Source organism: Hippichthys cyanospilos, chromosome 7, assembly GCF_059441005.1.
Source record: "Hippichthys cyanospilos isolate Australia breed blue-spotted pipefish chromosome 7, RoL_Hcya_1.0, whole genome shotgun sequence".
Taxonomy (NCBI): Eukaryota; Metazoa; Chordata; class Actinopteri; order Syngnathiformes; family Syngnathidae; genus Hippichthys; species Hippichthys cyanospilos.
The window spans coordinates 15,178,041-15,202,125 of NC_142375.1; the positions used below are offsets into that span (position 1 = coordinate 15,178,041).

General features: G+C 37.3%; 1 protein-coding gene across 2 annotated transcripts in view; it reads left to right on the forward strand.

Moving 5' to 3' along the window:
- Positions 1-24,085, forward strand: part of sgcz (sarcoglycan zeta) — a 257,610-nt gene that overhangs the window by 182,034 nt on the left and 51,491 nt on the right. For both annotated transcript variants that reach the window (XM_088419719.1, XM_088419720.1), the window contains exon 4: positions 20,915-21,002. In XM_088419719.1, the coding sequence (XP_088275845.1) occupies positions 20,915-21,002 (88 nt within the window). The remainder of the gene's footprint in view (positions 1-20,914; positions 21,003-24,085) is intronic.

Here is a 24,085-nt window from a genome sequence, read left to right on the forward strand (position 1 = left end):
CTCATTCCAGCATTGCTTTATCCCTGCTCATGCACTTCCCTGCACTTGCGAGCGAGTCATCTAATTGATCATTGATCACGGTATGAGGAGCATTTATTGGAAACAAAGCTGTGTTCTTTGACTTTCGATTTACGTTCTTGTTTTCTACGAGATCAAAACAAACATGGCAGAAAAAGTTGTCAAAAATGTTCCTAAGTCATCAAGTTTTGTTGAATAAGAGTAGATGGATGATCATTAATATTTTGATGTCAAAAAAACGCGCGTCGATGTACAAGTATGCATTCATGTAAAAAATTATGTGTTTGGGATGTAGGGATGTTGGCAAATGAGAGCACTGGGTATCTCTTCCACATATTGTTACAATTCTGCTACTTATTAAAATTGTGGCACTGTAGTTCTCCATTAGGTCAAAATCTGCTAATCTCGTATGATAGATCTTGGACACTTACGGTAATTATCTCTCAACCTGACATGTTAAAGGAACTTTGAACAGATTTGTTTGTGTTTAAAAAAATAGTCATATTATTTTTAGAAGTAAAATCTTCTCTCTTCTGTTTGTATAATCCAAAATTGTTTAATAGTAAACACTGTTAAAGCAAAGAATGAAGATTTTTTTATACTTTATTCTTTGAGATTTCAAAATGGATTCAGTGTTCCCTTGAGCATTCATGCATCCCTTTTAACAACATTCACACTTTAATAACCCCTACCAAAAGGAAGGAACTATTTTTGTTTTTGTCCACAAAAGGATTTCATGGTGTGTCTAAACTTGACAAGTGTATTATACAGTACATATACACACAAACATCGGTACACACATGTGCACACACACAGTGGCTCCCACTGACAAAACTGCATATTTCTCAGAGCAATACTTGGAAGAATTGATTGCTGAGTGGTGATGTAAGACAGGATAATGAAAGAGGCTTGAAAGTAAAAACACAGAAAAAAGGGTCTTTGTGCAGTCAAGTGGTCAGAGTGAATCAAATGCTCTAAATGGGAAGAATAAATTGAATGAATACAGGTAAATGGCGATGCCAGCAGAAAGAAAAATCATTTATTGACTTATACAAGGACAAAATAATTGGTACCCCTCTGTCCACGAAAGAATAATAAGAATACTTACTAGAGAAAGAAATGGCTACATGTCATTCAGTGACACGACAATGATGTCACCGTCATCTTCGGGTTACATTCTAGAACCAGGTCAAAAGAGGTTCTGAGGAACTGTTATATAGTCACCGCATAGCCTTGAAAACATGTCATGAAAAAGTAAGGACACAGGACAAACCGGGATCTTTATCGGTAGAACAAGGATAATGGAAGCTGCAAAATTGCCTTGCCAAAATGTTCTAATTTCGGCTTGTCTGCCCATTGACAATCCCCCCAGACATTTTGTGGCTTGTTAACCGTTTAGGCACCAGCCTTTTTCAATATAATATTCAACTTTCATATCACAATTTCAAAATGTATCTTGAAACTGCTTAGTTATAGAGGGATACTTTACAAATTGCTTGCTGCAATGCTGCTTCATTGTTGCTTAAATGGATAACATGCAGTTTGGTGAATGGTTTTTAACAGTGTTGTCCATTGTGTTCATCTTCCATGAACAACAACAAGATGAAAAATGTACCTTGACCTTGGTGTTTACCTTTAATTCTCAAGAAGTTGTTGTGGGGTTTTTCTTAGATTCCTATTATCCGTCTTCCGTTTGCCATCATTCATTTTCCTCCTGAAGCCCAGGTAGGTCACATACAGTCTCATAAGGCTTAAATGACTAAATATCACAGGATCATCAAGCTGCTTTGATCTTATAGCCTTTACCTTTTACCTTGTCTAATAATTGTGTTTGTAATCTGCTGAGACAACCGTCTCCTTCACTTTCCCCGGTGCCTGACAAGTATGAAACACACCATGTCACTAAACAACACAATGACTAGCTGACACCCTCTAAATAGGCCCACTGACTGCTTACAATTTCATAAGCACTTGTGATGCCAATTAGTGGCTCCACCTTGGCACCTGTAATGCTACCTAGAGTGCATACTTTGGTTGAACACGTTCTTACAGTCAAAGTATTTTCAATCTACTTCGAGAGGTACCATCGCTGTTGTTTAATTTCTGTTAAAACACAATTAAAAATTAATGTCACAACGTTTAATGTTTACAATCATTTTCATTTTAATTGACTTTTTCTCCACAGGAATATTCCACCTATCCACATTCTACAGTAGCTAGAACTTTGACTCTAGAACAATGATGATTTGGCAGGAACCTAGAATCGCTGTTGTGTTGGACAGACATTTGAAGGCACCAGCGATGCTTTGAAAGACCCAGGTCCTGAAGCAAGGACGATGTGGACAGAGGATAAAGTTGTTCAGTGGCCAAAATGTCTGCCAGCTTTGGGAATCTCATCTCAAACCGGTGCTTGGAGGTTATCATACAAGGCATGTGCTCTGTGACTGCAAGGGCGGATGGAGGCAGCTGGCAGTGTGCTTAAAGCTACAATCCTTGGCAGTAAGAAGAGGACAAATTGCTAAACTGGGCTATTCACTCAGATGATGTAATCAATTTTAGGTTTTTATGCAGCCTCTTTCTAGACTGGCATTTTGTATTGGTTTCAATACTCTGTCTTTGTCTCAGCATCACAGTACAGTGTTTGAAACACCTTACAACATTCACTGTGTACAAATAGCGATGAGCAGCTGCTGTTTGGAGATGACGAAAAAGTAGTATTGATAGCATTGATGACGTTTGTGCTTCAATTCCCATTCATTTTGGAACACAGTCGTAAAATATATCATGAGGTGTGTGCCAGCATTGCCCGTGATTAATAATACTTTGAAATCGATAGGAGACTTCTGAGGTAACCCTTTGAGGGTTTGAGCATGGAAGAAGCCGGGTGGTTGCAAGGATTTGGGGGATCCAAGCTTTGGCATCGTGAATCCGAAATACGGACAGTATTACTCACTGTCTGAGGAAAGACAGACATGCACAGTATGTAAGACCTCATTTGAACACAAAGGCTCAACATTGCCACACACAAGTCTGTCCTTCTGTGCTTTGAATCTTGACTACTTGGTTTTGGCCTTGCCCTCTTATAGTAAGTAGTATTAGTATTTGGTAAATTTTGAGGGCTTTGAAATATATTGTGAAAATGAAATGGATTTTACCTCAGGTATGGTATCTCTTCCCGTATAATAAAAGGCAATAATCCTATAAAAGTTGAGTAAGACTTTAGTGTCAGGAAGTGCCTTAAGACCTGAGCAATGCATCCTGAAATCCTTGACGGTTCAACATCTTGACATTGACAACATATGGAGCGATCCTCTAGCAATTGCACTACACAATCCCATCCTCAGTGACCATCACATACATTCACTAACACTACCTCTAGCCGCCAGGTCGGTAATTGTCCCCAAAGGGACCACATAACAACCTTTACCACTGCAAGACACGCAAGGAGGCTTCAGTGCATTTCTTTTTAAGTTTCTTTGTTTATTGCCTTTTTTAAGGTTTTTTGTTGTCTTTCTATGATCTACAGCACGTTTTTTTCCACACAAACACCACCTGTTTTATACCTTTTATTTTGAGTTGCCGGGCTCTCTCTCACCCATGTAGTGATACAGGCTCCCAAGAGACTGGCCTATTTATGTGGAGTCGACTGCTTGGATAAGGGCTCTGCTTCCTGGGGGGAATTCGCTGTCACAGACAGATCCAATAGGATAGATGTTAGCATGCTATGAGAGGGAGGTAATTTATAAAAGAAGTGTCTCTCTGGGGGTGTAACGCAATATGACAACACTTACGCATACAAAGGATAGGTAAGATTGGAAAATGTTTCAAACGATAATTAATAGCATGCAGCCTCCTCTGTTGCAGCTTCAAGGTGGACTGCAGCATAATTGCTGGTGGATGACACTGGCAGAATAACTTCATTCTGCCCCATGTCAATTATAGATTTCTTCTCTCTTTTTACACTGTATACTTTTCAGTGTTATTCCCTTGGGACACAAACTTGCTGAAACTTCTCCAATTCTGGGGCTGTAATTGAATGGTGGGGGGTTTCTAATTGAACATTAGGCGGTTTCCATTTTGGCAGTTCCTATTGATTTTAACTTTGAAGCATTGTAAACAATTGTGGATAGATGCAAGCAGACGGATGCAGACCTCAGTTTCAGAGGAAATTTTAGGGCTGTGATAGTTGTTTGCACTGTGACACGTGTGACTGTTATTGCAAGTGCGTTCGGCTTTAATTGTACATTGTCCACACTAACTTCCTCTCCAGGGAATTGCAGCAGGCCAGTTATGTTTCTTTCATTGTTACTCTCGTCTGTTTTTAGAAAAGAAAAAAGTCATCACAAACACTACCTTTCAAGCAGCTCTCACTTGCTTGTCAAATCGTTTGTTTTATGTTGGGCGTGTTTTTTCCCAACTTTTTTTTAAAACATGGTAAGATGAATCATGATGTGAGATTTATTATAGCTTGCTGTTCGAGTTATTGCGAGTTATTTAACACTGTATATGTGTATGCAATTTAATTCAAAGTTTATTTATGACGTACATTTCAAAATAACCTCAAACGGCTGACGAAAGTGCTGCACAATTACAGTCGGCCCCCGGCTTACGAGCACCCTGATTTACGAACAATTCGCCTTACGAGCGTGGATCAGGGAGATTTTTGTCCTCCGCTTACGAACAAACCTCTCGCCTTACGAGCAATTCGACATGCCGGCCATTGAGTATGTAGAAATGTTCTCGTTTAATTGCGTCAATAAAATCAACATAGCGACATCATCAATCATCAGTAGATACTTGTGGCAGTTACGTGAACGCTATTGGTCTTACAACGTCACACTGACTGTCTCACTCACGGTGTCCAAATATATTACCATTTAAGTGTAGTGTTTGTACAGCTAAAGGGAAAAACAGCTGACATGAAATTAAATGTGCCGATTGCAGGACAAAGAATTGTCATTGGTTTAAATGTGTGTTTTTTTTAAAATTAATTGTCAATACATTCCAACCGTTTAAAAAAAAAAGTGTGAATAATTATCAGTCAGTCACGGAGATGCGAATATGCTATTGGTCGATTAAGGTCACCCGGTCTCACTCACGGAGATGCTATTGGCCGGCGTCACACGTCAATCACAGAAATGCCGATATGCTATTGGCCGAACGGAAGGAGAGAAAATTAGTGAAAAACGGAATGTTGTGAAGACTTTGCAAACTTTATCTGTTAGACATAGCTTCTAAAATTACTAGCAGCGGTAAAGAAAGAAATAAGAGGATGATGTTTTAGTATCTGCGTGATTTGCACCCTGACTGAAAGAGTTACTGTAACACTGTAAGACCAATAGCATATCTATCACCGTGTTAACTTTGAGCGTTGGACTCTGCCCCCCTCTGCTTACATCCAGCTTAAGTCTCGTCGTATCAAAGGTAAAAGCTATTTATCCATTGTATGAATTATATAATGCAAGTGTACAGCATATTATGTCACTCAATTTTAATGTATGTATACAGTGTGTCGTTTTTACCTAAGGCTTCGGCGCGCGTTGCACGCATTCACGAATTAACATGGGTTTGGAATGCCCGCTATACGAGCAATTCGAGATACGAGCGTAGCCGCTGAACGGATTAAGTTCGTAACCCGGGGGCCCACTGTACTAGAATACAAACACGTTATCAAATACAAATATAATAACAAAAACAGGAATTAAATCAATATAGAATAGAATAAAAGAGGAGATAAACCAGACAGATGATCATTCTAAACCTTTTGATGATAATAGTTGAACATATGAACTGCAAAATGCAAAAACATGGTCCAAAAGCTGTACTGTTTATAAAATAACACCAATATAGTACAGTAAATTACTTAACTACAGTGTTGTATTTTGTACAGGCTGAATGATTTCTGCCCCAGCCCTTCACAATCAACAGTTGCGTGCGTCTGTGCTCTGTGAGTGAACGGGCACATTAGCAGAAACAGTTGCAATAGCCAGTCGAATCACAAGGTGGCGACAGTGTGGCCATCTAGAAAGCCTTACGTTGAACGTGGATGTTCACGCTCTGTGATTGGATACTCAGCATGAGACTCAGCGCTATGCAGGTAAAGCAAGCCTGGCTGTTTGGCTGTGTGTCCTGTGCGTCTATAGAGCCTCATTCTCAGCCTTTTTGTTTTAAAGCAAATTAAAACATATAATGGAAAATTATTTATTGTTGTAACTGAAACAAACAGACAAACTCTACAACCAAGTCATAGAAGTCTTTCTTGAGGAAAGAAAGAAGAATGGATTTTGTGTTGAATTAGGTATTTTGGGAGACAGCCGTCGTAGTGAGTCCATGCATTTCATTCATGTATTTTGGGATTTTTAATATATTTTTGTAATTTTATTTCATTCGTATTACATTAATGGTAAACAAATAAAATGATGTTCTTATATTAAACTCTTATTTGTAATTCAGCATATAATCTTGTTAGGTTGTCGATCTTGGTGGACTTAATAAGACTTTGTGGAAAAATCATTTTAAAACCCCTTTTATATTTTAGTTTCAACAGTATCATGTACAATGACTTTTTATTGCTGATGTGGGATTATTGATGTTTAAATGCTCCGAAAAATAGTCTATGTTGTGCATGATTAACATGATGCAACGTCCAATAAAGCATACGGGTGATTGCCAGCCACTTGCATGGCAGACAGAGATGAACACTTTCAATCCAATTCAGAGGAAGCCGGAGTGCCCGGTGAGGACCCACGCGGGCTCAGGGAAAATATGAAAACATACAAAAAATCAATACAAAACTAATATATATATATATATATATATATATATATATATATATATATATATATATATATATATATATATATATATATATATATATATATACATGTATGTGTGTCTGTGTGTCTGTGCATGTGTGCATTTGCAACTCTGTACCAAATTGATGTCCAATCACAAACCACAAATCTTAGGTGCACTAATTGCTTGTGGTCCAGCAATTACTCTCCTTTGCCACATATGGCCCACATCCAAACTCGAAATGTATTAAATATTTTGGCTTCGAAGCAACATTTCACAATTTAAATTCAGACCCTGAGGGAATCCTGTTTTCTAAATTCCCTTACCTTTTAATTGAAAGCCATGAAATTACTCAACATGTCATGCCTTTCCTCAATCGGTCCAGCAGATATACAATTGAATTAAGTGAAACAGTACATAAACCTTGTGCTCCCTGTGACATTTTCTTTCTACAACCTGAATAGAGAAATTATTGCCTCACACTGTGATAATAAGTGACACATTGTCAGAAGTGGAGAGCACTGCCCTATACAGGCATACGTGGATAGCTTGTCAAATGTCTCAGGGTTTCCTTGTCCCCCACAGCATTAAGAATATATCAAACAAGAAGTTGGCTCTTCCACTGTTGATAAATTAAATATAGAGGCAAAAAAAAAAGATAGTTTGTGACTCCAGGTTTGCAGGGGCTGATTAGATTTTTTTCCCAGAAGCTAGAAATACTCATTGCGCTTTCCCTCAAGACCAGTCTGAAAAATTTGTGAAGTGTATGGCATGTGATTGTTTTTTCTGAATGTTGACTGACTGCCAGGTGTGTCCAGAATGTGCAGCATGCCTGTGTCAGATATGGTCAATACTGTCTCGGAAAGAAAATAGCACTTATTAACATTCAACAACTGTGTGTGTGTGTGTGTGTGTGTGTGTGCGTGTGTGTGTTGTTGTTGTTTTTTTTCACATTAAAGGAAGTCATATTTGACTTTCAGAAGATAGGGAAAAACAATAATTTAAGAATACCACTAATCACTCACTGCGGCCAGCCGCGTCACTCACATCCTTCCTATTCAGTAATCTTAAATTTTGTCTTTAGAAAATGTTTTGACCATGTTAATTCAAGAATTGTGTGGTTGCCCCTGAAATTAAAATGGTATTCCATAAATCAGCGTCATTGAAGATTTTTTACATTTCATTCTAATCTGGTAAATCAGATTGTAGAAAGTCAACAGATATCAAGCATAAAATGGGATACCTACTGTATAAATCACAATGTATTGACAAAACATAAAAAGAGTACCGTACTTGTCTCATCTCCTTTCTTCAATCATAAGGTATTATTGTATTTCTTTGTATTCAAAGTACCGCACAGATGTGTGAGATCATTCTTCTTGCTTCGCAATAGAATGACACTTAGGAAATTATGAAAATGTCACTTTATTGTGCTAGCTTCAAGGATGAATGATTTATTTTCTACCTCAATTTTAAAACATTAATTATAATAGAAGATAAGGTAGATAGATAGATAGATAGATAGATAGATAGATAGATAGATAAATAGATAGATAGATAGATAGATAGATAGATAGATAGATAGATAGATAGATAGATAGATAGATAGATAGATAGATAGATAGATACTTTATTCATCCCCGTAGGGAAATTCACATTTCCAGCAGTATCCTCAAGTCGAGATATAAAATATGAGAAATAAAATACACAAAGATACACATGCCAGCCTTGGTAATGATCAATAATTATTACAAACATGACACTGAAAATGTATGGAATATTTTTCAAATATATATGTTAACTTTTAGGGAAATTGACAGCCGTCCTTTGATCTTTTCCTAAATGTATGTGTTTTGCTTTGGATTTGATCAAGGTCATTGACACACACTTCATATGAGTGGTCTGAGCACCGTTTTCTCTTTTGGCCGCCTTGGGAGTCCTTTAATCTGTCATGCCGATATTAGATGAACAACCAAAATTAATTATGGGATTTGCCAGTCATGGGTGCACAGCTATGTAATTAAGATGTGTGCTTCTTTATATTTAACTGCACATTTGTGATTGTGCAATATCCATTGTTCAAGGGTATATTCATTTCATTAAATTATGTTTATCTAATTTTTGTTAAATAGTGTGAAAGCTGTTCACTTAGGCAGAAGAAAAAAAAAATTGAGAGAAAAGAATGGCTCGCTCGATGCATTGTGTCTGTTCTCCATTTCCAAGGTTATGCTAGCCTGTTTGTTGAGTTGTGTACACGGTTTGTTATCAAGCCTATTCAAAATCGAAACTCCATAATTTCTAGCATTGCAAACTATTTGAAGTAATGTACTTCTCCAAAAACTCTAATGGTTTTCTCCCCTGCTGTTCAGCTATGCTTAACTACCATAAATGAAAATACAGAGGCACTCATGTCAATATGAAATTCATTTCAGGACAATTCTCTTCTCAAATCGTTCTTGTCCATCTTCACTTCATGGCCTTTCTTCATGTCGATGCAGATTTTGTCCATATCTGTATGTGTATATTGCCACTTTAATGTCAGTCAAACAACTACCACTATGCCAAGCTTCTATTTATTATGATGTGTTAGCTACTGGGTTGTCCTAACACAATGTTATGAACTCACTGGTGTCTTTTCATACATACTAATTTATTACATCTTGCTCATGCCTAATTGTATGCAAATGTGGGCCATCACCAAAAAAAAAAACATTTTTGCTGCTGTCTCTTATTTGTAAACCACACTCCAATATTTATGAAGGTAATTACGCTAGAATGTTCTTGCACAGCTAAGAGATTTGCAGGTATGCCAATGTCAAGAAATGTAACTGACCATACTAATCAGACTAACAATATTGAAGATGCATGGATTTGAAATGCCCAAGCCCGTATTCATTGACAGCCTGATATGGGAAATTAACTCTAAATGAAGTGAGTGCTGCAGCAAATATTCCTGGAATAAACAGTGAAAAACTTGTTTAAATGAAGTCATTAATTGATTTTGGTACAAGGCAATAGTAATTTTAGCAACAGGGATACATACTCTATGTAAAGGTTATATGACTCAGAATTATCTATTGAATGGAAAGACAGCATCTGCTTCTTCCTTCCTGAATCATTGAGCAATGTTTCTGCAAACGTCAAAATGTTATCCCAGTATCACTGATATTGAGGTTTTACATTCAACCAAGAATAATACAATATTTAACCAACTATTATGACTTTCAAACAAATAATGTACTTTTTTTCTACTGTTTTCAATTAGTTTAGGTGTCGATCATGTTTTTTTTAGTCAAATACAAAGAAAATTTAGTCAAATGTGGCAAAATTTAAAGAAGAATAAGTACTAAGTTGTCAAAAACAAAGTATAAACAACACACATAAGTAGCAGAACACGAGTATGAAACGTAAGTGGGTAGATTATGTACAGATACATACACGAATGTGCAAGTGTGCATGGTGAATAAAATAAAGTGCATGTGTGCATATAGGTTAGGCACAGCAGCATAAACAGTGCAAAACAAAGTAGAAAATAATGTGCATGGTTTTGGGATAGTCACAGCTGTTTGTGATGTAAGTGTGGCTGTTGAGGAGTCTGATGGCAAAGATCTGCAATTTACACTTCTGTACCTCCGTTCTGACGGGAGGAGAATGAACAGTCTGTATTGGGAATGGGGAGGGGGTCCCAGGTTATGTAAGCATGTCTGAACTGGTAGATACTCTGAAGGGAGGGCAGTGCAGTCCTGGTGATCTTGGATGCTGTCTTGACCACTCCCTGCAGTACCACACTACCACACTGTGATGCAGCTGGTTAGGATGGATTCAACAATGCAGCTGTAGTAGTTGCTGAGGACACTTAGTGACATACCAAACCTCCTCAGCCTCCCCAGAAAGTACAGGCGCTGCTGAGCCTTCTTTACCAGCTGTGTGGTGTTAAGTGTCCAATAGGGGTCTTCTCTAGTGTAAGGGAGGAGGGTGTGGTGCCTGCCAGGTTTCTCTCTGAGTGGGGGCTGGAGGTCTTGAACCGTGCGTAAAAGGTGTTGAGGTCATCAGGCAGGCTGCCCATGGCACTGATGGTACTATTGCGCGCCTTTTAGTCCATGATATGCCGTAAGCCCTGCCACATGCACCCTAGGTCAGCAGTGGAATAGAAGATGTCTAGCTTGTGAATGATAGCGAATCCACCTTGGGTTTCATTTCCATTTATGATGGCTTAGTGCTATGAAGCAAAGCAATCAAAGTCACACGTCAACACAAGCATTACCTTCAAATGAACTCCTTGTCCCTCACCCCAATGTTTGAGGAAATAAAAACAACCCACAAAAAGACAGAGCATTAATAACCCTCACCTTTTGCTGCGCTAGGCAAGCATTAATTATGTTAAGAATGGTATGCCAAATTCATAATTGCTCACAGCTCTTCTCACAAATTGTAAATCTCTTGAGTTTGCAATGCATGAACAGGACCTTACATGCACCTATTTTTTTTCAGACCTTCTCTCATAGGCTTCCGGATGATGTCTTCATTTTTTGCAATGAATCTGCAGTATAAGTTTAGAGCATCCATTAAAACTGCAACTTTTCTCCAACAATTTCACCTTTCCAAACAATGATGATGGGGGGTAAGAGGACAATATCGAGTATTGAAACATAATTAACACATTAACACAAGAGCATGTTGTAGTGCAAGAGGTGAAGTTATTGTAGAGCAGGCAGCTTGAGTTCTGACAGCTCAAACGTGAGCTTGAATTTTCTTTACGACCATTGATCTTTAAGTACAGACACAGACCATTTAACACATGCCTGTTGTCATTACACAGCCCAAGAGTTGATTTTGTCAGTGATTCATCAAATGGCTGTCAGGCCTACTTTATATCACTGTCTCAGCTATGAATGCATAGTACTAGTGCTGGAATCAGGTTTTCACATGAAAACCTCTTGATGGAATAGCAGCTGTCATAAAAATATACCCTTGAAACAGTCAAGAGAGTTCCTTTATATTTCCTACCAAAGGTTACCAGGCAATGGCAGGGCCCACAGGGACGAACAACCATTCATGCACCCAATCAAACCTAAGGAGATTTTAGACTGTCCAATCCACCTACCATGCATGTTTTTAGAATGTGGGAGGAAGCCAGAGAGAATGAGGGAACCCCGCACAGTGAGGTCGGAGGAAGATGGAATTGAAATTGGGGCTCTGAACTGTGAGGCGGACGTGCTAACCAATCTTCCAATAAACCTCTGTAATCTAAATGTACTTGATATTGGAGTTAATATTCCGTTTGAAACCGCTACTGAGATCTTTACCCTTTGGGATGAGTCATCAAATTTTTGACAGGATCAACATAAAATTCTGATAAGCACAACACATGTCTCCTCACAGTGAGTCGTCTAATAACACATGAAAGTAAAACAATACAATAAAGGTCCAATAGAATCATATATGTCAAGATAGGTCATACTGTAAGTAGGTCATGCTGTAAAGTCCATGTAAAATAGATGATGGTAGCTCATTTCTTTGAGGTATAAGGTTAGTCCTTGGAATTCTTCTTTTAGCAAGAATTATCCTCCTTTTAATTCCATGCAGGTTCATGCACTGTAGTATCCAGAAGAGCAAATTTTGGCACTTGTTTATAGTATGTCTTTATTAATCCTTTGGCATTTACACTATTATGTATTCATGCTAACCCCTTGAGCACAACCCCTAATCCATGAGTTGCTCGGTATGGAGGCGTCTGTTTAAAAAGAAGTTTGCTATGTTCATTTCTAGGACAAACACCCTGTTGTTTGTCTTGTTCTGTTTTCATCTGCCCCGTGGACTCCTTGGTCTTCCACCCCTGAGCCTCTTCATTTGGCCATATGGTCCCTGCTTCTTGCTGCTCACTCTTTCTTCCTTTCTAGAGTTGTCCTTGATTATAATCCTTGCCAAATCCTTTTACACCTTGCCTACTAATCTGTCACTCACCGTCATTTCCTATAACAACAAATGAACTGTTAGTCATTTTGAAATTTCCCGTATTAAAACCTTGAATTTCATTATGCATGAAAAATTAATCCTTAATGACACCATTTGAAGGGCTTTCAAATGCCATATTGTTTTCAAACCAGCTGACAAAAACCATAACTAGTGTTTGGAGTAATGCATTACAAAAGTAATGTAATTACTGTAAGGCATTACTTTTTATTGTAACGCAGTAGTCTAATATGTTACACACACAAAATAGTAACATTGTACGTTACAAATGAGAGTAACGCAATGCATTTTTAGTCTGAAAGCGGTGTTTTTTTTCCGCCAAAAATACCGTGAGATCAGAGGAGAATTGTTAGAGATAAAGACAAGTCGAATATATGCATTAGGTGCTCTTTGTGCGTGACACCTAAGGAGCTGTCTGTCCACTTCACAAAATAGGACCAGTAGTTTGACAAACCATGTAGAGCAGAGCCATAGTAATGTAAAGTTAGTGAAACTAAAACACTTGGAGGAGGAGTTTGCTCTTTCGCTGAGGGATGCCACTTCTACCTCAAGAGGTTAGGAGATTTGTGGAAGAGTATGTTGTATGTAGAAGATATTCTGCCGCTTCCCGCAGTGGATTAGCCAGCATTTGAAACCTTGTTAGCAATATCCCTGTCGCAACTAGCAATAATGACAAGGTAAGGTAACTCACTATACAACTGCTATTAATAATAGCCTGTAAATAGTTCTGGTCAATTTGAATAATCATATTGAAATTGTGAAATGCACAAACTGAATTTGTCTACTGCGTAAACAATGCATCAGTATGCTGTGAAACTAAGGTATAAAGGAATCAAAATACCAAAAAGATGCATCTTGTCTTTAAAGGTTTACAATACAATACAGATTAAATGATTTTTCTGGTTTTGGGCTAAAGCCAACCTTCCCCTGCATGTGTAATGAGCTACATTTACAATGGCAAATCCATTATTCCAATTATGGTGGTGAGAGTAATGCAAGTAGTGTAATGCATGATATTTCGAATGTATTCAAAGTAACATTGTAATGTAACTAATTGCTTTGAAATGACAATAATAAGTAATAAATAATGCATTACAGTTTTGAAGTAACTTGCCTAACTAACCATAACCTACACTACATATGATGGCATACATGTATGATGACAATGCTAAAAAGGTATTTGAAACTTAACCAGTATACTTGAAGCTCTTTTTACGATGGTGAAAGTTCAGACTATAATGGTCAGTGATTGAAGAATTTGGTTGACATGCCATCTAAACAAAATTACAGAAATGTAAATAATATTTTAGGGTTTGGTATTAGGAATCTAAGCACATGGGGATGTTTCTCTTTATTTCTGCAGTTATATGGCCATTGGGTACCAAAACAAGACATTAGTGCTGCCCGACAACAAGCCCATTACTTATTTAATAGTGCTTGCAAATTTAGTAGAATGAATGTTGAAGAGGAATGGAGGGCCACCCCAGGCTGTTTAATCACTCACCGTTTGATTGGTATTCTGTTTTTAACTCTGACTATACTGAGAACTATGTACAAGTCTAAACAGATCAATTTAAACCAGCCTCCCTGCCTGTCTCGACTCACCCAACTCATTTATTACTTGTTGCTACATAATTTAGAGCACAGGCAGACGCTATATGGAGAGTGAGGGAAAGACTTTGAAAGACATTGTGGACATTGATTTTGTTAAAGTTATATTATGCAATTAAAGGCATCCCAGCTAGGTTGAAGTAGAATCAGACTAACAAATGACATTGATTTAAAGTACTTTACAAGCATATTTTAGACCGAGGTAAAGTGGACAAGGTGATACCATGGGGGTGCGGATGACCCCAGGGAAAAGGCTTTGTTTTTGTCTTTTGAAGTGTAATTGCAATAAAATAAGATTTATTTTATTGTTTCTTATAAGTTTTAGGCACTTTGAGGCACTTAGTTATTTTTTTCTGTTTTGGACTAATATGTAATCAGTATAAACACTACAAAAATAACAGTCATTAAAAGTTGATGTATATTGCTTTTTTCTTTTGTTAACGTTAAAAAGAATAGCGCCTTAAGTGTGTGTGTGTGGGGGGGAGGGGGGGGGGTGCTTCTCTTTCCTAGGGGGGGCTTGGCAAAATATAATCGAGAAGCACAGCATTATCTCAACAAGCATAGATTAACAGCACCTCATACTTGCAGACAAGATGGAGCTAGTGCTCAAAACCAAGCAAGATCTAACTCTAACCGCAGTGACTAGTACATTAGACACAACACACCAAAGCACATTGGCTTGCCGTGAGTGAGACGGACAAGCTGAAAGCTGTGATTAGGCCCATCTGTACTCATGCCCTGAGGCTATGATGATGAACCAACAGTCCACATCTCACTGTTAGAGCGCTAATTACACTAAGTGCCAGAGGCCCCCAGCCTTGTCCCTGCACCTATAATCAATGTCAAATCAAATTATTAACTGGGTTGACGTGGTAACTCACAAGTGCTTGTATTATTTTTGTGTTCATACTTATTTTTTTTCGTGAACAAAGAGATGATCAAGGAGAGAAGGTTGAGAAGATGGGAAACTGTAATATATATATATATATATTTTTTTTTTAATTTCATTAAGATTCATTCTATCCCATTATCGCATATATATAACACTTAATGCGATTTAGAAAAATCTTTTGTTTGAGTATGAGGATGCCACTTTTGAAACATGTTTGTGTAATTGCTTCCTTTAGAGATATTCTACACCGCTGCACTTAAGACTGCTATAGCAAGGACATTTGCAATTCATCACATGCGATCTGACCTAAAAAAGTAACACAACGTTTAGTTTGTAAATTAAAATCTGTTAAGAGTGAAAGCAGTCCTGATAACAAATCTTTCTTTGCCAATTATTTCCATACAAAGATGTTTTTGCCATTGTGACACATGTATGTAACTCTTAGCAATCCATTTAAAATATTTAGAACAATGTTTTTGTTGAGTATGACGATGCTACCTTGAAAACATGAGTGTGTAATTGCTTCCTTCATGGATATTTGAGAATATGTTCTACAATGCTACACTAAAGACTAATAAAAGAAGTACATATGCTATCCATAACATGAGTTCTCATTTGAAAAAGTCCCAAAATGACGATGGTTTATAAATTACAGTCTGTGTTAAGAAAGAAAGCCGTCCTGATAACAAATCTTTCATTGCAGCAATTTATTTCCATGCAAAAAAAGTTGTGACAAATGTATATAACTCTTGACGATGCATTTAAAACAATTAGGAGAAAATTTTCTTCGAGTAGGGGGATACCAGCTTGGAATTATGTTTGTGGAATTGCTTCTTTCAGAGATATTCTACAATGCTGCAGACTGATGCAGGAAGAAAATATTCCGTAACGTATGAGTTCTGACCTCAAAAAAGCAACACAAATGATGATGGTTTGTAAGGCGCAATGTGTATTGAAAGTAAAAGCAGTCCTGATAATAAATCTTTCATTGCAGCAAGTTACTTTGACAAGAAAGACTTTTTTGTTAAGTTGTGACATCGTACGTACATTTACCAATTATTATTATTTATTTGTGACATGTTCACATAGTGTGTTCGCTATGCAAAAAGGTAGAGTTTTCCATTAACTCATTTGAATCGGGAACGTTTGAGAGAGAGGGGTCAAAAACATGCATGATACCGGCCCTCGAGGACGGGAGTTTGGCACCTGTGACCGCCAATCTTAAACAAGGTTTGCTGTATTGAATTTTGAACCTGAACACAATATGCCTTTAGCATCAATGTATTGTTCCTGCACCAACAAAAAATGTAGCTACTAGTAATAAAACTAACCATTTACCTGTAGAACAGAATGAAAAACAACACTGATAAGCAGACTGAATAAAGTAGATTCAAATATTATTAAATATTATTAATAAAGTTGTGAATGCACGTAAAATTACATGCATATGTGAGTGTTGTCAAGCAAGTATTTTACGTTTTTTTTTTCTTGATAGCTGTATAATAGAAATATGTATGGCTAGAAACAGTTTTTAATGCAATAAAACTTAATAAACTAAAGCTGCATATAATGAAACACAACTAAATGACACATGTGCACAGGCCTAGAGGAAGGTGAGGGGTTGAACAATTTTATAATGGAATGCTTCCAACTTTGTAGGAACACTAGAGAATAGCCCGCTTATGTTTCAGCATGACAGCATGTGCCCCAGTGCACAAAGCAAGATCCATAAAAGCATGCTTGGATGACTTTCATTTGGAAGAACTTGACTGAACAAACCCATCAAACACCTGTGGGATGAACCGCAATAGAGATTGTGATTTGGGTCCTTTCTCAGGTTCAGCAACATCAGTGAACTTTGACTTCACAAATGTGCTTTAAAATTCCCACAGACACACATGCCAACAACGTTTTCACAAAGTCTACTGAGAAGAGTGGAAGCGATTATAGCTGCAAAGGGTGCACCAGTTCCACAATAATGACTATGGAAATGTCATTAACTTCAGGTGTAAAATGCATTGTTAGTTTTATATTTCCTTCCATATGGTGTATCTAGTGCATGTCAGGTACTATGCTTATACTGTACTATAGTACTTGTTTCTTCAATATACCATTACATACTAATGAAAAATAAAATGTTGACTAGAAACCCAAGGCGTGTACATTTACATATATATATGCATTAAATAAAAAAAATACAGTGAAATTACATATTCATTGATAAACGATTTGAAAAATTGCATAGAATTACAAGATTCTGTAATAAAAATTAAGGGATATTTATGTATTTCCAAAAATGTTTCCCAAAATTAAGAATTTTAATAATCATTTTAATTGTGTTCAGGAGTATGTGAACACATGTCTGTCTACATTGTGCATGTTCCCTTGGCCTTTGCTGGTGCTGACCAAATTCCAGGTTTTGCTGTCTTTGCGGAGTCCTCTTGCACTTGTGGGGACCATTTTGATGGACCGCACATGTTCAGACCTGTTTTTGAGAGTCATGACTTCTAGATTTGAATTGGAGTTTGGCTGAGGTTAGCGTAAGGGTTAGGCAATCTGTTAAGATGGTTAAGGTTATGGGCTCGGAAATGCATTGTATCAATAGGATCTCCCCACTACGATAGAAAAATCCCATGTGTGTGAGAGTGTGCAGTTGCTGGAGGATATTTCTGTCTTGAGTCATAATATAAAACCAAGGCATACTCTTATCACAACGTGTGATATGTTTTATGAAGAAATGCTTCAGGCTGGTCTGGTAGTGAATACTCGTATTTTTTAATCAGTGCTCTTTTACTGGAAAGGATTGTTTGTAAATGTGGCGTTGGATTGTGTCGAGGCTTATCTGAGCTAGACTCATCTGTATTCATTGGGAAGCAGAGCTAAATGTGCCTCAGATCTGTTGACAGTCAGATTAGAAGAGTGTTTGTGTGTCCTTGTATTGCTTCTACTGTCAATGACAAGCAAATGTGGGATTTATTTGCCTTATAGATTTTTTTTCTCATTTCAAACATTGGTGTGGCCATACATTTGTTCAGAGTAATAGCAGTGTGTTTAAAAAAAATGTGATTGAAGTGATACAATTGGATTATATTCGACAATTCCACTATGTTACTTAAAGGCGCATGTGTAAAGCTATTGGTAGGAAACCACTTCAAAGTCCCTTCGCGGAAAAAATGAAATGTACTGGAGAGGTGACACACCCCCATCCAACCAAAAAAAAACAAAAAACACATTGGGTTGTTTGCTACATTGCAAGGAAACTCTGTAATCAGAACACTTAAGGGCTCATGTTGTCATATCTCAAACAGAAAATAAGTAGCATTTCATTCCAGACCAACAAGATTGCCACTATGGAATGCCCAGACAATTCTCTGGACAATGATCCAATATTCAGTTCTTGGGGTGACATAATAAATGTCCCTGAGGTAAAACTAACAAATATAGAGAAAGTGGGACCTACGCACCCAAAGTACGGCGAGACAATTATTTACCTATATAGATGTTAATTCCATTCCACTAATTAATTGTGAGAATGCCATGATTGTGTATAGCAGTAATAAACACAATGTGGTTATTTTGAAGAAAAAATATTTTCAAACATGTTTTGAATTATTTCATCCTTTTTTTGTTGTACATAATTCCCCTTGTCTTCACGCAAAAATTTGACGCAGCCGGTGAGAATCGACAATGTGAATAGTCATGAAAATAAAGAAAACACATTGAATAAGGTCGGTCTAAACATTTTGGCCTGTACTGCTTATAATCTTACATAACATACCATCACTTTTGTTCATGGTCAAAATAGAATAATAAAGCAACAGTTTGACAGGTCCCCGAAAACAAGCACAGGCGGTTGTCATTCCTTCCTTGATTACCGCTACTCGACATTGTAAAAGGAATTAATTGCAGGTGCCTAATTTTTCAATATAGTGGAGGCAATTATCCTCCCAGCAGTCACACTTTATGGTGTCAAGCGAGTCTTGTACAAATATAGATTAGCATCTGCTTAATATTCATTATTTACTGCTCTAATTTCAATTGATTTGCATCTGATTGCTCGATGAGGTAACATTTTCTGTATATGATGATAGTTCTAGATGAGTGAGCAATGCACTAAGTGAATGGCATAAAGGCCGCTCGTATGCACTGCCTGTTGAGCTGGAATGATGTGGAGAACATTACATCTGTCAAGCCGCACAAAGCAGCCATACGCTTTAAACAGAGTGGAAAGATAATATAGTGAAGCCTATCCCATGCCCTGCTGGAAATAATTAATCCGGTGTGCATGCTTTGGGGAGCACATGAGAGGCACAATGTACATCAAACCATTTTGTTGTCTACCCGACTGGCTGTTGTGTGTGCATTTGTGTGTGTTTGCAATGATCTGTGTGACCATGTACATGACCTTAATTAAAACGTCTCTGATTAATCTATGCACATTTGTGTGTCTGTGTGTGTGTGTTCTTGGTACCCACCAGTCAAATGTGCTATATGTTTTAGGCCACAAACGTTTCGTTGCTTCATGTGATGTCAGGGGCACTCATATGCTCGATAGGCCTCATGTAATAAGGTGCAAATATGTGTTCAAATTTTATTTTCATAAAACAATCAAACGAAAGGCCGACTGGCAAACTGATAAAAATGAACAGACAATGAAATTCACTAGTATTTTTGGTATTATCTTATTCAAAAGATATGCTAACATGTTTTGTTAAACTATTATTACATCCATCGACTTCTTTTTTTTTTTTTAAATAACTGGGAAAAAAAAACTTTAAGACATGTACAGTAATTACTTTTGTCACAGTATCAAATCATTATAGGCAACTCTCACATTCTTTGTCATAAAATGTGCTATTTTCAGACCTAACACAAGTGTTGCACAAAGCGCTATGTTGCAGTTTGCTTGTTTGTTTGTTTTTGTTTTTGTTTTTTATGTTTTGACTGACTTAGGGCAGTTTGAATATGCCGTTTGTGCCTTTGTGCGATGGAACATAGCTGATTCACACACAGCGGCTTCCCTCATTCCCGTTAAACTCGGGGCAGTGAGGTGCACATTGCAAAAGCACAAATTGACTCTAGGGTCCATTCATAAATGTGCAAGAATGCATTTAGTTCAACAGGTCTTCAGTTCATAAGGTCTCCATCCCCTGGAAGCACTCTTCACCTTGCCAGTGACATCATTTTACCTGCGACAGTAGCGAGCATGCTGAATACACACACTCGCAACTGAGCGGAAACAATTTGAACACTACTCTTATTTAGAATGAAAACTTGAATGCAGCAACATTTCATTATGGTCAACTGTGAGTCATTGAAATAATGGAGCAAAAAAAGAGAAATGTGATGGCATGAATAGCAAACCGTCAAAAAAGATGGGAAACGAACTCACGTGACTGGAAATGTCTAATTCCACGAAAAAAAAAAAGGCATTAAAAAGCAGAACAAGGTCAAGTGGGTCACCGCTTCCACCTGGGCCTCAAAACAGAACAGACAAAAACAATACTTCAATGCTCTTAGTTGAAGTATAACAAACGTCAGAACTCTGATTCCTTTGTTCATTGGAGTTTTCATATATGTATCTAGGTTTCTAATTAACATTTGTTGTAAACTCTGTGTTTGCAGGACAGTCCATTGATCATGCAGTCGGATAGAAACGTTACTATCAATGCTAGGACTGACGACGGACAACTGACTGGTCAGCTTACAGTGGGTAAGGCACGCACACATACTTGTACAACTACACACATGCATGCACATCATGTGAGGAGTGAAAAAAAGCACATAAAAGAAAATGGATCATTTCTCAAAGGACATTAAGTTATATTGCTTTGTTTTTGCTTGACTTCCTAAATGCATTTACCCCCCTCTGTTTACTAAACTAAATACTATCTGTTTCCATTAGGCTTTCTCACTGAGCCTTGAAAGCAATTTTTTCTTTGACCGAATCATTTTTATCTGCTCTAATTGGATTAGCCAAATCCTATTGTTCTTCAGAAGACATCATTCTGAGCATGTGTGGCGCATATGACGTCTTCCTATAGAATTCAATAAGTCGGGCGAGCATGCAAAGACTTTCGGCAAATCTGTTATGAAAGTTGCATTCTGTAAAGCTTTGGATGACAAATGCGTCTGCCCAATGTGTGACTCATTTTCATTCATCCGGCAGTCGGGAGAGATCAGCGTGATGTGTTCAAATGTCTTGGTTTACGATGGGAACGGCCAACTATCGTCTGCGCATTTTTCTGGTTGATAGATTGGAGAGAGGTAAATGAAAGTACTCAGTAGTATTGGAGTTTAATGACTTAGAAAGGTTAGCCTCCTAATGTCGTGTGAACAGGGTAAAAAAAGATGAGCTAATTATGAAACTGCAAAAACAGTAGAGTTATGATTAATGTGCTGCCATTTATGTGTTGTTTACGACCATCAAGCCGCGAGTGCGCGTATGTGTGTGTGGTTATTCACGTGAGCGGTATGAAAATAAGATGAAAATTATTATTCTGTTCTTTGAGCGTTTGGATTGTAAATATTTTTAATCACTCTGTTTTAAGGAGGTTTAATGAAGACGCTAAATTAAATGTTACAGGTCCCACTTGCCTAGGATTCTGGGTAACAAATGTAACCACGCCTGCAAACGCAGGTGATGGGGAGGAAGATGTTTTTATTCCCAAATTTCTTCTCATTTATGAATACAACAGGAGATCAACACTTATCCCAAATACATTGTAAGGAAATAGCAGAAATAGCTTTTATTTGTCAGTTGCCATAATTATTCATGCTTTCAATCAACAATAATTAAATAAACATTCACAATGTATCCATGTGATACTAGATATTTTGTAGAAATATGCATTTATCAAAACAATTAAGTTTGGACCTTCTGCTCTCTTGCGACATTTATGTTGATATGGGAGTGGTCAATCAAGTAGTGACAATCAGCTGTCACTTTAACATACATTCCCCCCATGGCGTTAGCAAGCTCATTAACATATGTCACACAAAAAAACTACTCGTCATCTAAAGTACATTGAGTCTTTACAACACATGTTCTGCCTGTCGAGTTTGATTCGAATTGCTCTCAGAGAACTGACTATCCTGAAAACACAGGTAATGGGGAGGAAGATGAAGACACGACTCGGTAGGTTTGTCATTCCCAAATTTCCTCTGAGGAGGGGTGCAAGTTAATTTTTTTAGGAGGAGCTTGGGAAAAACAACACTAGACTACCAAAGTTCCATTTCAAAGGTTCCTACGCATACCAGCATGTACATAACTGCTTTGTTTCCAATCCATCCACTTTCTAGGAAAAAAAGGGGAAAAAAAAGTATTGATAAACAAAACATTTGGGACCACTTTTGAATGTCACATGTGTTTGTGTAATGTGATTTTTTTTTTTTTTTTACCTATCTTGAGACATTAAATAGATATACAACCAAAACGTTTAATATCAGCTATTCTGTATCCGGTTTAACTACTAATAGTGCCCCTATTGTAAAAGTTTCTAGAGGATTTTAGATCATATAACTGCTGACTGGCTGCTGTGAAATTTTACTTCACACTTCTTCCCTGCTGCGTTTGTCACTCAGTTTCTGTTTCACAGAAATTGCAGGTTACAACAGAGAAATACGAGGTCTATATATTAAACAAAAAAAGAATAAAAGTCCTAAGGTTCACAGTGAGTTGTCAACTGCGTTGTTACCCTAAGAGCTATTGCTTTTGTACTATTGATACTTGAATGTGCACCTAGGGATTTTACTCTTTAGTTGGGAATGTAGAATCTTTTTTTTGTGTCAAATATGTTTTATAATAAGACACAGGGGTCACAAATGTATAAGTAGCAACTCTCAATCTTAACCTTTAGATTCCCAGTAAATCCCACAATACTGCACTACGAGCATAGCTTAATTTTTGCAAGGGACATATGGTTCATTTATCTAATTTAGATTGTTCTTCATTCTAGATGTATTTTGAGAGTGACAAATATTTGTTAGTAAAATTAAGTTATTGAGACGCCGTTGCAAACAAGATGTTGCATCTCAAGGGGTTCATCTCATGTAAACAATTTTCAATCAACACTTGGGAACAGTGGGGAAAAAATGCTTTTTAGAATGTAGTGTTTGGGGGATGGATGTGGTTTGCTGTTAGACTCTAGTTTTAGGACCATACACGATAGTGATGATGTAACAATGAACTGAAAAATGCAATAAAAACTATGTGTACTCTAAGTGTTAAAGGATTTGTGACTACAAGGGATTAAGGCATTTTGAGGTTAGTTTACATATATCTAATATGAGGCTTCATGACATTCTAGAAGTTCAGTAGCAGCCTTAAGGCCTTTCAAAGTTTTCCTTAAGATACTGTAACAGAAAAAAAGTCAGATTTGCATATCAGAAGATGCAAACAACACCATATGGCTTAATGGTATGCATAATCACATGATCATAAAGTAAAATTAGCTTTTACTTCACCCCAAGACTGTGACAGAATAAAATAAAAATAGAAACATACAGGAAACACCAAGCTAAAAATTAGATTTTAAAAAGGCAGTTGGCTGTGTACTATTTTTGAGCAACATATAACAACTCAGTTGGATGACCGTGTAAGTATTATCCTGTAAATATGGTATAACTAGAACAGAAGTAGACTTCAACCAAGGCTTTAACAGAAATTGGATTTTATGAGTAATGCGGTTTTGTTCTTTTTATAATGTTGCTTCAGATAAAATGTAGGATGTATTTATTCTGTATTGATTTTTTACACCACATGTGCTGACCGTTGGCTATAGTCACTTTAAAGGC